The 13,469-nt window shown below is 42.2% G+C and overlaps 1 protein-coding gene across 2 annotated transcripts in view; it reads left to right on the top strand.

The window, feature by feature from the left end:
- The window catches only part of LOC121414227 (protein still life, isoforms C/SIF type 2-like), a 99,645-nt gene that overhangs the window by 36,967 nt on the left and 49,209 nt on the right, over nucleotides 1-13,469 (top strand). The window contains exon 1 of one of the 2 annotated variants that reach the window (XM_041607334.1): nucleotides 1,385-2,327. The exons of the other annotated variant lie outside the window; for it this stretch is intronic. Coding sequence (XP_041463268.1) covers nucleotides 2,262-2,327 — 66 coding nt within the window. The 5' untranslated portion in view covers nucleotides 1,385-2,261. Of the gene's footprint in view, nucleotides 1-1,384; nucleotides 2,328-13,469 lie in introns of those variants that run through there. 2 annotated transcript variants of the gene reach the window in all.

Raw genomic sequence — 13,469 nt, 5'->3', positions numbered from 1 at the left:
AAGCTAAGAGTGACTTTAAGAACAACTGGTGATCCTGTCTTGTGGTAAATGATATTCACCATTAAAAAATGTTCTTTGCTGATTATTCAGCTCGTAAGAAATATTCCTCAATTGTTCTTAAAGTCGCTTGTAACTTATGAACAGCTTTATGAAACACCTACTAGAAGTCTTGATACATATTGCACGTCCATCACTTTAAGCTCAGTGGATATTCACATTTTCAAATCAATTTCTGAAAAAAGCAGCTGAAAAATAATTTGAAAATTGAGTTTTCAGACACATAAATGGAAGCCATGTGACATTTCCAATCATTTTTGAATGGTGTTTCATGAAATATTCGAGGATAGGTAATATAATCTAATTTGATCATGAAAATCAATAAAAAGTACAAATTTTAAAAAAGTGTACTTACCTTTCAATTTATTTGAACCTTTTTCATGGCTTTGAGTCCATTAGACATTCATTTGCATGAATAACCATGTGCTGCAAAGATTACGCTGCTTTTACACTTTTTGTTCGCCAAGGAAGTTCAGACTTTAGGGCAATGAGCAGGCTAAAAAAAATTTGTTTTTTTTTTCATTGGCTACTTTTTACAACTCCATGCCTAATTCTGCAGCATAGGATAAGCTTTCACAATGCACAGAAGGAGGGGTTTTCTAGGGCTTGCTTTTAAGATCCCGGGGCTCCCTTGAGCATTTCAGGGGCAACAAGCCCCCATATACCCCCCCCCCCTCCGTGGGCAACAAGAGTCTTTGGTATTAGACTATGCTTGCTATAAACTGCACTCTGTAAATTGTTAATCACAGCACATTAAAGTAAGGAGACAGCCTTTCTCTCCTGCTGGTCTTGATTGCATTATGTTTTGCCGAGGTACAGATTAATCACACATGTTAACAAGCCAATTAATGACAGGGTAGATCCATTCTTCTTTCAAAATGGCCTCGATGTTGTTTTATTTTCTCCCATTTTGTGACATTAATGCCCATGTAGCTTATGTCTGCATTTGAAAAATAACTTTCTACCTGGAAGTAAAGCAGTACGGAATAGATTTTATCCCTCACATTTTATGTGCTCACAAATGTAAGTATGAAGAATTATAGGAAAATCAGTTGAGAGTGTGAGATTACCATGTGGCTATTTTTTATTGCTTCTCTCTGTTTGTTTTATGTTATTCATATCTGCATGTGTGTATGGATTCTATAATCTACATGCAATTGTGTAATTGTACATGTGTGTGTGTGTGTATTGTGTAAGCGACATTGTGTGTGTGTGTCTAAGAAAATGAGCGACTCCTGCTTGATGAGTAATACCAACGGTGAAGCATTGTAAATTAAAAAAATAAGAGCAGCTTCAGCAATAAGTACATTATAATGCCCGAGGATACATCCACACTTTTTTGCCAAATACCACGGTAACCCATCTCACTTTCATACTAATGCCACACAAACTTTGATCCTATGCTGGTGCATTTTATACTACTACTAATCGGACACATCCGAGAATGAATCAACAATGCTACGCCAGGCTTTGCTTTGCATTTTATGTCTATCAGACCAAAAACTACCTGCTTGGCATCAGGCGTTCAAGTGCCACTCGCCAACAGTCATTACACCCGCTATGGAGTGACAGGGTGCAACCGGTGCACCCCTTTCAGGATTCTCGCACCCCTATTAGGATTCTTTAACCCTCCTCAGAAGGTCAGTGGATGAGTAATGGGACGAGTCTCGTTAGCGGTAGAGTTGTCTGAGGGAAGGTTCATTTCTCTGTCTTGCGAGCGAGTGGAGAGCCAGGTCTTCTTAAATGACTGCTGTCTAATTGACGGACATCGCAAATCAAAGCGATATTGTCAAATAACCTCTTGGAGAAGTTCCTCTTTTTGCTTTGATTTTCAAAATAGAGCCAGATCTCCTTGCATGACTTCTATCCTTCGGACGGACATCACAATTGAATGCAATATCGTCGACCACCTGGAGTTGTTCTCTTTCCTTAGATTACTGTTCGCTGTATTTATCTCAGACCTTCTCCAATAGCATAAGCATACTGTCTGTCTCACCATTCGCAAATCATACCCTTTTGAGTCTTGGCAACTTGGAACCTGACTTTTTCTAACAAGGCAAGCGGCAAGATTTCAACATGAATCACTCATTGTTGTACTTATATCATTGCAAATGAGATCGATATCTTGCAGTTTTGGATATCAGTAACCCAATACATTGGATTCTTAGAATTCTCTGATCGAACATACCAGGCTTCTCTTTTCCATGTTATTTGCTTTATTGTGGATATTTATCTTTTACAAGGATTTCACTGCCTCCTCCTTCAAATTGGTAAGTTTTGATTTCTGCTTGATTGCTGTTCCAACGGGAGTATCACCCCACCTTGTTGTGTTTTTATTTGATAATTACTGGTATATTTCATAAAGGGATGCCTGTGTATGTATAGCAATACAGTGTAATTGGAAAGGAATTCTCTGCACCAAGTTCCAACTGTGACATCCATGGTGTACCTGAGGTTAGGCTTAAAAGTGGAAGGAAACATGGAAGGAAATTTTTCAGGTGTATGAAAACTGTTTTATCTCATCTTCTTAATTTTAAATAAACTTGAATAAATCAAATTTCTTTGAAGATTTCTTTGAAAGCAACACTAGAATATGTGATGTGTATGGTGTTTATTTTGAAATGGAGGGGGGGGGTAAACTTTTCATGTTAATTTTCTCTAATATTTGACAAGAGTTAATTTACCAAAATGTATCATGCATTTTCCTGGGAAGGAATGGCACCAAAGCAAGCTGCATGAAGAGTTAGTGCTTGATCTTGGTGTGATATTTAATAAGCTTGATGACATGCAATCAATCATATACCGGGTACAAGTACACCAATCAATCAAGAAGTTTTGGTTTTCAGGCCCATTTGACTCATCCTCCATTCATTGAATTTGTTAGGTATCAAATTAATGAAGCAAGAAGTTGTCAAAATGCAGCATATTGAAAAACAGAGAAAGCATTTTGACATTTACTAAAAGACATAAGATCCAAATCACTGCCATGTTCTGCCTCTAGACATTAATTTTGGCTCATTAAAATGGAAGTGACAAAGAGAAACATTTAATAAAAAGATGGGGGAAATATGTCCACTTCACGGGGAATCTGGTATATTTGTCAGAGGAAACCGACTAGGAATTAGATTCGATATATACCAAATACACACTTCCTCTATTGAGTATATACATGAACAAAAGAGGGGAGAGGAGGAGGAAATCTGCGATTTTAAGGCACAGGAAATCCCAATCCCGCTCGTCTGATTTTCTGTGCGATTGTTCCTTCAAGAAATTACGGGACATGGGGGAAGTGCTACATGAGGTATCTTGTCAGGGATTTATCACTGATAAAATTGCTCTGAGCCAATCGGATGCAAGGATTTCACTAGCTTATAACAATTGTCATTTTGAATCGCTGATTGTTAAGTTTCGTGAAATGCTCCCATGGTGTAAAGGTGTTGTATATCGAGGCATTTCAAAGCTGTCATTGCGTGACTGTTTTAAGCGTTTGAAAGCACTTGAGATATAATCACCTTTTCCTGATGGTATAATGCACAGTTTTAATTGACCTACATGTGCCTGGATTTCCTTTGGTTTTTGTCTGGATAAACAATTAGAAATGTAGTAATTTGACATGTTTAACTCATTACCATGATAATGTTTCTCTCAAGGTGAATTTGAGCTGTGTATTTTCTTTTGTACTTTTTATCCAATCACAACAAGTTGAACATGAACGGTTTACTCGATCTGCTCATAACAGCGTCTGTCAGTAGTTATTTTGTCCTTCTACAGGGGTCTTTTTTACCAATAGCCCCCCCCCCCCCACACACACACACAATCATAATTATGATAATGATGAATAAATATATATTGAAATGATGATAACTGAAAAAAAGAAACCAATTAGAAAAGTGAAATAAACTGAAATAAAGAGAAAAAGAATTGTTTAGGGTCGATATAAACTTTTTTTTAAATTTAGTCCTTCAATTTTTTTTTATTGACTAGAATCATGAAAAACAAATTTGGTGAATATTTCACTGTAGGAACACATTGATGGTTCGTTGGTTTAACTGTTAAAAGATGTAATATTCCTCTATGATATGTACCTACCTGACTCACCATACTTGTTCTAGATAATATGAACTTAAAGGGATGGTCCAGGCTGGAGATATCTATATCTCAATAAATAGAGAGTAAAATTGACAAAGCAAAATGCTGAAAATTTGATCAAAATCGGATGACAAAAAACAAAGTTATTAAATTTTAAAGATTTTCATTATTCTGGTGAAACAATTCTAGACATGTCTTCATGAATATTCATAAGGTGGGCTGATGATGTCACATCCCCACTTGTTCTTTTGTATTTTATTATATGAAATGACTTTTTTTTCAAAATTTTTCTACCAAGAACTACAAAAATTGGATTAATGAACTCAATGACGTGCAATGAGTTATACAATGATGTCCATCGTTCACTATTTCCTTTGTTTTTTTAATTATTTGAATTATACGCTATTGCAATAAGGATCGACCAACACGACTGAACCATAAATTGTTAACACAATGTTGGATTTTTTATTTTTATTCAAATCAAATCTTCATTGGGGTGGACTTGTCCTTTGAGCCTACTACAAACCTCACTATTAAAAAATGAAGTATGAAAGTTCAAACACGTAAAATCACTTCATTTGAATTATTGTAATGTTAGGAATTATGAAATTAAAAAAAAATCTGCTTTAATGCTAGCCTTGTTGATGGAGTGACTTTCAAACGTGCTTCAAAATCTGAGCTAGTGCCGAGACTGCTACATGTATTACTTCTCTGGAATTGAATTTGTTTTTTTATTATTTGCTTTTCCTTTTTGAGCTCTGTATTATTATGATGATACTTGTTTCTAGGGACAGCAATGTCGCTCATGCAGCTTGTTTGCTATTATTTTATTATTTTTAGAGTGACTGTCCCAATCACTCTCGCTCTCAAAACTTTCCCTTTATTGTAATTTAAGCAAACATCCTTCGCACATCATTGTCAATGTAGTAGGGTATTACTTAAAATATATGTCCCTGAGAAAATAATTACTAAGCATCCAATTTCTCCCCTTAGGTTTTTACATGAAGGCTAACTGGGTCAGCAATGTCAGTTTATTTTGGTAAATCTCTCCGTAAAAGTATGTTTGTAACGCTCTGCTTTAACGTCTTGTGCCAAATGAGATTCCCCAAATTTTGGCAAATGGTACTATTGCATTGGGATGTTACTTAATAGCAACAATATATTTATTTCGTATATTAATGTTAGCAACATAAATATTGATATACTGGTATAAAATTTCATTTTAGTTGATGGGGGAAAATGATCATTGCGAATCTGCATAGTACCTGAAAAAAAGAAATGTTTCAGTCACTTGATAAGGCATGCCTAATTAACCCAGCAGCAAATCAAAGTCTACATGTAACTAATTAATGATGTACATTGTAAAAAGCAATAACAATAACATTGATTTTTAGGTTGTATTTCATGTGCGTGTCCACAAACTATTAGCTTTCACCCACTCCTTTCATTAAGATAGAGGTACACTGTGTGTGCACGTACCTTTGAAGAGATATTAGCATTCATAAATTCATGTAGTTTGGGAAATGCCCTAATTTTCTCAGTCCTCCCGACGACTCTCCCATGATTCAACCCTCATTCAGCCCAACAATTCGTATAATAAATAGCAAGTCACTGGGCCAATTGTTTCCCGTTGTACATCAATGTCGGCAACAGTTGCACTGGTGATCGTTGAATTGTCTGCCCTCATCTAAGGTGGTGCGTTCAGATCGAATATATTGCTGTACACACGCGTGACCAAAAAAACGCGTTGAAAGGGGTGTTTTTTTTTCAGTTTTCGACGCGGGTCCGCGCATGTACTCGTTAAAGGTATAAAAAACACCGATTTTCAAGAAAAAGGGTGGTTTTGGAAGACTGGTCAAGGGTCAATCGCGGGGTCAAACATATTTAGGGTATGTTTTTTCCCCGAAGCTTTTTTTTTAAGACTACCCAAACGCGTGTTTAGAGTATGTTTTTTTACCAAGCTTTTTCCCCCGAGGTCATGTTTTGGCGACAACTTGTTTAAGGGCGAAAAATGTGTAGATAATCCCGCAAAAAGCTTGTTTAGGGGGTTATTTCGCACACAGAGAAAAACTTGTTTAGGGGGTGTTTGGAAATTCCTTGGTCACGCGTGTGTACAGCAATATATTTGACCGGCTCCCCCGGGCTCAGACCATATTGCACACATCTTCAAGTCTTGACTTCGGGAACGAAAGGGGCCGATTTCTGGTTGATTAAGGAATCTATGAATACAGAAAATTTTAGGGTTTGACCTGTAAATTCAATGGTATTTTGTTGATTGAGATGGTGTGAAAGCCCCTCCCCCCCCCCCCCACCCCCCCGAATGAATCACCACAGAATGACTAGTCATAGTCGTCCCTTCCTTATAGAAAGATCTTCATTTTCTTATCCATTGCTGGATCCTTTTCGTTTCCTCTGGCAAGCCACCCAGTCTTAACATGTCACTAACCTTGCTTATACCTCCTTTATTTTTGCAATTTTATGGATATCAAATTGCTGATTTCTGAATCTGAGCATGGACTTAGTGATGAATTTAATGATTTGAACATATTCTTTGATACAAAATCAGTCTATGCAGGGCCTGCTGGTAGAGCCGTCTTTAACTGAAGTGGTTACACAGGGTATATAAAACGTTATTAATTGATTTTCAGTTTATCATTCATCTTAATTCCAATCAGCTTGAGTGGAAATGTAATCATTGTAGTTTACAATTCTTATAGTTAAAGCATGATAAAGCATGAAATAAGACACAAGAGCCCCCTGGGACACTATTCACTATATCTATTACATAATAGGCCTTCTAAGTATCGGATAGACCTTGATGGGTCATGTATTCTTTTCAATTTTATTCGAATTTATTCAACACTCATTCTAAACAACATATTACAAAATTTATACAAATATTAATAAAGGATAAATATAAGAATTGTAATATGATGACAAAACACAAGGTGTAAGCATAATGAGAGTGTCAGGGGTAGCAGTAGTAGAAGGGAGGAGATTCCTTTTATAATTGCTACCCCAACAAATCTAAAAATTGAAAGTTTTAGATACACATACAAAACAAAGAAAATACTGTAAATATAAGACAACAAAACAATTATAAACATTATCATAATGCCTAGATTCTTTATTTTTGTATTTATATTTAAAATAAAAACTTCAAGAGATTTGCTCACCCTATATCAGGGGGTATATTTTGCCATATTTGTGGTCCTTTGAAAAACGATGAATGTAGTTTTATTTTCGGATACTGTATTATGAATATGAAAATAAGTGCATTACTAAGAGAATACCGAATAAAATTTCAAGTAATTTTGACAAAGAATTACCAATGAAAAGGGTATTGTAAAACAAGAGTAGATACATGTATATTTTAAAGGCAGGGATAGTTAGTTTATGAGGATTAATATTGATACTTATGAAATAGAAATAATACAATTTTTTTGGTAGAATGGCAGGTATAGTTAATAATGTGCAATACGAGTTTTATTACTGGGAAGCTCAACCTGCTGGAGGCTTGGATCAGGCGATGAACTGAGGCTAACGAACGGAAGAGACTGTTATTTCACGTTCCACCGGACACTCCACATGTCATCCCTAATTCCATCGGCAGGACACGCCTATGATTTGTTTTGACCCGCGGCGCTCCAATCACTAATGAAACAAAGGCCTTGATTTACTTCAATAACTCCATACATCTACTTGATTTGCTAGTTCAGCCCTCTGGACTGCCATACCCGAATAGAACTCCCAAGGATTTAAAAAGCGCGAGCGCGCCCTCTCCCGTTCAGGCTTACTACCCATGATCACCGCGCAACTAGCGTCCATCTTCCTCTTTTGCTTTCGGCAAGCCACCTGTCAAGACGTGCTCAGATAAGTCTCCTAAGAGCTCAAATCTTTTTGAGCTTTGGTATATTATTTTCGCTTATCTGTGGTGCATTCTCCCTTTTAATTTCAATCTTTCCATTTGTGTGTAAGATTGTGTTCAGAATTTACACTTGGCGTGACTTTTTAGACGTGTTTTTGGTGACACTTAAATTGTTTTTCTAACGTTTGAGTTCTCGTCGCGCCGCATCGCTAGCGCGTTCGCGAGGCACCGGGCTTGGCCTGCCTACGTGGCAGCAAGCCTTCACCACCTGTCATGGTTATTGTTCTTCACGTTCAAAGCGTGGTGGCTTTTGGTGCCGTTTTTGAATTAAATTCTAGACAGCCTCTACACTTTGTTGTCGAGGGTGTTATTGTTATTTCTTTTTGCAGGTTGGGATCTTCAACTCTGTTCCTTCCTTGCTTTCTGGAATTGATTTATTAAGATTTTCGATTGATTATTGATTGATTAATTCTTCAATTCTCTTTCCTTTCTGTTCTGAATAAATTTCTTAATTGATATTTTATTCACAGGCGGATCTTAAAGCTCAATTCCTTTTTCCTTCTGTTCTGAATAAATTTCTTGATTGATATTTTATTCACAGGCGGATCTTAAAGCTCAATTCCTTTTCCTTCTGTTCTGAATAAATTTCTTGATTGATATTTTATTCACAGGCGGATCCTAAAGCTCATTTCCTTTTCCTTTCTGTTCTGAATAAAATTCTTGATTAATATTTTATTCACAGACGCTTCGGGGATTGTTTAATTCGGCTTACGCAATTATACCTGATGATTGTTTGGTTATTCAATCCCCCCTAAAAAAAAAAAAAAAAAAATTTTGTTCTTTACAGGTGGGGTCTCCTTCCTGTTAGAAATTTTTTTGACCTGTCCCGGAATTGTTTTCTTCGTTCAATTCCCTCTTCCCTCCTAGTCTTATATATTTTTTTATTTCGACAGGCGGGCTCTACGATTCCCTTTGAGGATTTACTGTGTCGTTCTTCCTCTTGGAATCGTTACTAGAGACGTTCCTCCTTCCTCCTGTTCTGAATTTCTTTACCTTTCCACAGGAGGTTACCTTTTTTTTTCCTCTTGGAAATTATCGTAAAATTTCTCTTATCTAGGAATTATTTGTCTCTCAATCCCTTTTCTTCCTGCTCTGAAATGCTTGTTTTTGTGTTTCTTCGCAGGTGGAAACTTCGTTCTCTTCTGAACTTGCATTCATTTTTGAATTTTTGTTTCGAATTTTTCCTTCGGGCAAAAAAAAAAAAAAAAAAAAGAGAATATAGAAGGGGAACCTTGTAGGAGTTTCTTTTTTCAAAGTCTCCGACCTCCTTTTTATTTTCTTACAGGCAGATACCTAAACTATTCTTAGGTTCTTCGTCCTCCCTACCCCTCCCCTCTTGTTTTGTTCTGTTTGCTCAAACAAACTCCTTTTAGGAGGAGGGAAAGACCACTCCGGTCTCCACTTTTAATCTAAGCGAGATCTTTGTAAAAAAAAAAAGAAAAAGAAAAATTCTTGTTTTTCCTTTTTCAGGGTAGAGAGAGGTATCTTTGAATGGGACTAACACAGCCCCAGAGGACCTGGTGCCCTCCACGGGGACCGTCCCGATTGCAAGTTACAGAAGTCGGCCGCCTCCAGGCGAGCAGGAGGGACGCCGCGGTGAGCGCCCAGCGGCGGTGAGTATGAGGGTGCGTCGATCAGCATTCCGAATTTGCGGTCGGATGCTAAGAGAAGGAAGGCCGAGACTGTGGTGCCACGGTCTCGGACAAAGGAAAAAGTGGTAGCCAAGGCTTCCAAGCCTAAACTAGGTCCTGCCGCCGCAGCACCCATAGGGCTATGCGACCCACCGGCTACCGGGTCACCAGAAGTCCGGAGGGAGAGTGCGGTTCTCTCCCCCCGGCACAGGTCAGGATCTCTGCCGTATAAGTCGTCCTCCGTTGACAGCATCGGGAGAGATCGCCCAGCCCCTGACCGCGAGAGGCGTCACACAGACTGTAACCACAATCTGATCGTGACCACAATCTGACCCCGTCAGATTCGGGTGAAGTTTCGTTGTTGGCGGCCGCCCTGCCAGGGGCGGCAAATCGTAAGAGATCACCCGTGCCTCTTGTGCCTTCTTCTGCTCCGGCCACGCCGGCGGAGCCCGCAAAATAAGAAGAAGAAGAAGAGGTCGAAGGAGAGGTCGGCCAGCCCTGTTGCCATGGGCATTCCTCCTTCAGACCCTCTTATCGGTGGCCAGATGTTACAGTCATACATGTTATGCTGCTATATTCTGCTACCGCGAGAGGCGTCACACATCGGGCTGTGACCACAATCTGACCCCGTCAGATTCGGGTGAAGTTTCATTGTCGGCGGCCGCCCTGCCAGGGGCGGCAAATCGTAAGAAATCACCCGTGCCTCTCATGCCTTCTTCTGCCCCGGCCACGCCGGCGGAGCCCGCAGAAAGAGAAGAAGAAGAAGAGGTCGAAGGAGAGGTTGGCCAGCCCTGCTGCCATGGGCGTTTCCTCCTTCAGACCCTTGTGTCGGTGGTCAGATGTTACAGCTATTCATGCTGCTACATTCTGCTACCGCGAGAGGCGTCACACATCAGACTGTGACCACAATCTGACCCCGTCAGATTCGGGTGAAGTTTCGTTGTTGACGGCCGCCCTGCCAGGGGCGGCAAATCGTAAGAAATCACCCGTGCCTCTTGTGCCTTCTTCTGCCCCGGCCACACCGGCGGAGGCCGCGAAGAAGAAGAGGTCGAAGGTGAGGTCGGCCAGCCCTGTTGCCATGGGCGTCCCTCCTTCAGACCCTTGTGTCGGTGGTCAGATGTCACAGCTATTCATGCTGCTACATTCTGCTTTCGAGTAGTGCGGGTTCACCCCACCCTCGACGTCTACTCACCCCGCTGATGCCCCTGAGCATCAAGCGAGACAAGTGGGCAATAACCACCAGACACCCGGGAAATCCTCGAGCGATTCTGTTAAATCGCCAGCCAGTGCACCGACTAACCGGGTGCCCCAAGATCGCGTGTGCTTTCCAGCATTTTCGTCGATCTCAGAGCACGTGTCCCAGCCGACACGCGGGGCCACCCCGGCGCTTACTGGACAACCTCCCGGTTCAGTCCATAGAGCGAGACTCCCTTTACGAGGACAACCCCTATCCCGCGGGCGACTTTTCAGTAAGCGCTCAGGCGCTGCTTGACAAGTATCTACCTCACATCTACCCTCCGAGCGGGGGTATTGATGAAGCAAGGGAGTCCATATTTTCTCGCCCCGCCTCTTCAGGCGCTCCGAGCTCAATCGGCCGAATTGGGGGTCTCGGAGAGTGACGGGGTCGCTCTAGACGAGGCGGCTCCTACGACGAGGAAGCCGCCAGCTCCGTGGGTGTAAACCCACCCCCGCTCTGCTGCTGCCCGGAAGCGCCAGGCTCCGGCGCCGCCGTCTCGAAATTTTCAAGCCTCTCGAGGCTAGCGAGAAGGCAGAGGCAGGGGGGGGGGGGCGATTATTATGCAGGTACTCCCGAATTCGCCCTCTACGTCAAGCTCACATACGGCGACGACTCCTTCAGCGGTAACTCTCTCCATTCTTCCCCCTAAGCGGGCCCGTAGATTGGAGGTATGAATCTCTTACATACCGCATGCCGCACTTCTCTCGTGAGAATGTTTGGCTGCTTTGAGAGGACAACCTATCACGTCCGCCCAGGCGACGGGACCGTCGCTTTTCTGGCCTGAACCTCACTTTCTATTCGAAAGTAAGGGTGCCCTGTCTTACTTAGCTCCTACCCTTGCAACGCCAGAGTCAGGGCTATAGTACAGACACCCGTTCTCCAGCGATCGCCGCTGAAGAGAGGGCGACTCTGATATGAGCACCATCACCGCTCAGCGGTATGTCTCACTATCTCATAGCTCTCCGAGCTTATGAGTATGTATATCGGATCTGAATGTCACGGCGATTAAAAGTTCTCCTGTGCTTAATAATCGCTATGCCTCCACCGCCCGGTGCATTATGGTTATGTTAACCTATTTGTCTCGTATTCGGGCGGCTCGTACGAACCCTGCCCGAGCTGCCATCACCGGTCGTCCCCCCGGACACCGCCGGCAGCACCCGCACCGAATACGTGGAAGGAATCAGCTTTTCATATGCTAGATATCCCTCCTGTTGACATTCACAGCTGTTCCCCGAGTCTTTCCCGGTTGGGTAAACATCATTTCGGAGGAAAGTAACCGCCGTACATCTCATGAGATTGTTGGCTATGTACGTGCGTTCAAACTTGTTTAAAGCCCCAGGATTCTCTGTCGGCATTCTATGCCTACTTTCTGGGCACACCCACCGTACCGGGTCGGCGAGTTCACACCAAACTGTACACCGCCAGACCATCGGTCGAGCTCTAACTGTCTATCTTATAGACTGCCCTCTATGTGGGTCAATCTTGCGGGCGTCTCCGCCGCTCCCTCCTTGTGCGGAGTGGTCTACGGTGGATGTCTTTACCGTGCCCGTTAGTCGAATCGGCTTCTTTCTTCGAAATTTTTTCACGGCACACTCGAGTCGCCCTGCATGCTGCTTTCATCCTCCTTCCATGCAAGGCATGTGGCCAGGGTCACCGCTCGACCGAGGATGATGTAACAGTGGATGGATGTATGCTTATGCCTTCCTAACCACGATCACTACGACCCGCCTTCTCTCGGGCCGACTGTGGATGAGCCTCTCCATGTAAGTGATTTACTTCACTGGAGTTCTTCTTTTAGAAATTTAGATTCTCATCCCCCGCTGCTTAGGGCGTCATTTTTGCCGCCCCCCGCAGCTTTTTGGAGCTCCTTATCTTACCGATATCGGACTGTTCCACGCTGCCGCAACCGGCGCCGGCGGTGCTCGCTCTTACGATCACCTGAGAAACAGGCCTTGTGACTGTTTTCATAAACAACTGGTTCTCACCGCAGACTGATGGAAATTTTGTGATTACTTCCTCAAGTCTCCCTCGCTTGTTTCTTCAAGCGAGGACTTCGACACTCTTAGCCAGTTTCCGTCCCTAACTTGATAGGACAGGGCCGTTGCTACCTCATTCGATTCCGTTGGGAATGTAACGGTTGAGGTATCATATCTGGCGATGTCTGTTCGTTTAGAGCATCTCTTGATGGTCGTTTACACGTAATATCGTGACAGATTTTTTTTCGCCAGCTCCCTCTGGCGTACACTTGCTGCTGCTAGGGATTCCCCCGCCCAGCGGACAGCCATCGCAGCCTAGCCTCACGGGCTCTCTCGGCGATGGTGGCTTGAGCCAAGCCACCTCTTCCACCGCGGGCACTGCACCCTCAGATGGGTGCTTCAATCAGTATGGGAGAAAGGGGATCCTGAGTTCTCTCTCGATCACTCGGTCTAACACACTTTTGTCGTGATGTGTACCGCGCTGTATCCCTGACACGCCCGGTTGAGCTGTTTTGACCAGACTGCTCTATTCTACATAGGCAACATGTCCG

This window comes from Lytechinus variegatus, chromosome 4 (assembly GCF_018143015.1).
Source record: "Lytechinus variegatus isolate NC3 chromosome 4, Lvar_3.0, whole genome shotgun sequence".
NCBI classification, from domain to species: domain Eukaryota; kingdom Metazoa; phylum Echinodermata; class Echinoidea; order Temnopleuroida; family Toxopneustidae; genus Lytechinus; species Lytechinus variegatus.
This window is presented reverse-complemented; position numbering and strand designations above follow the sequence as displayed.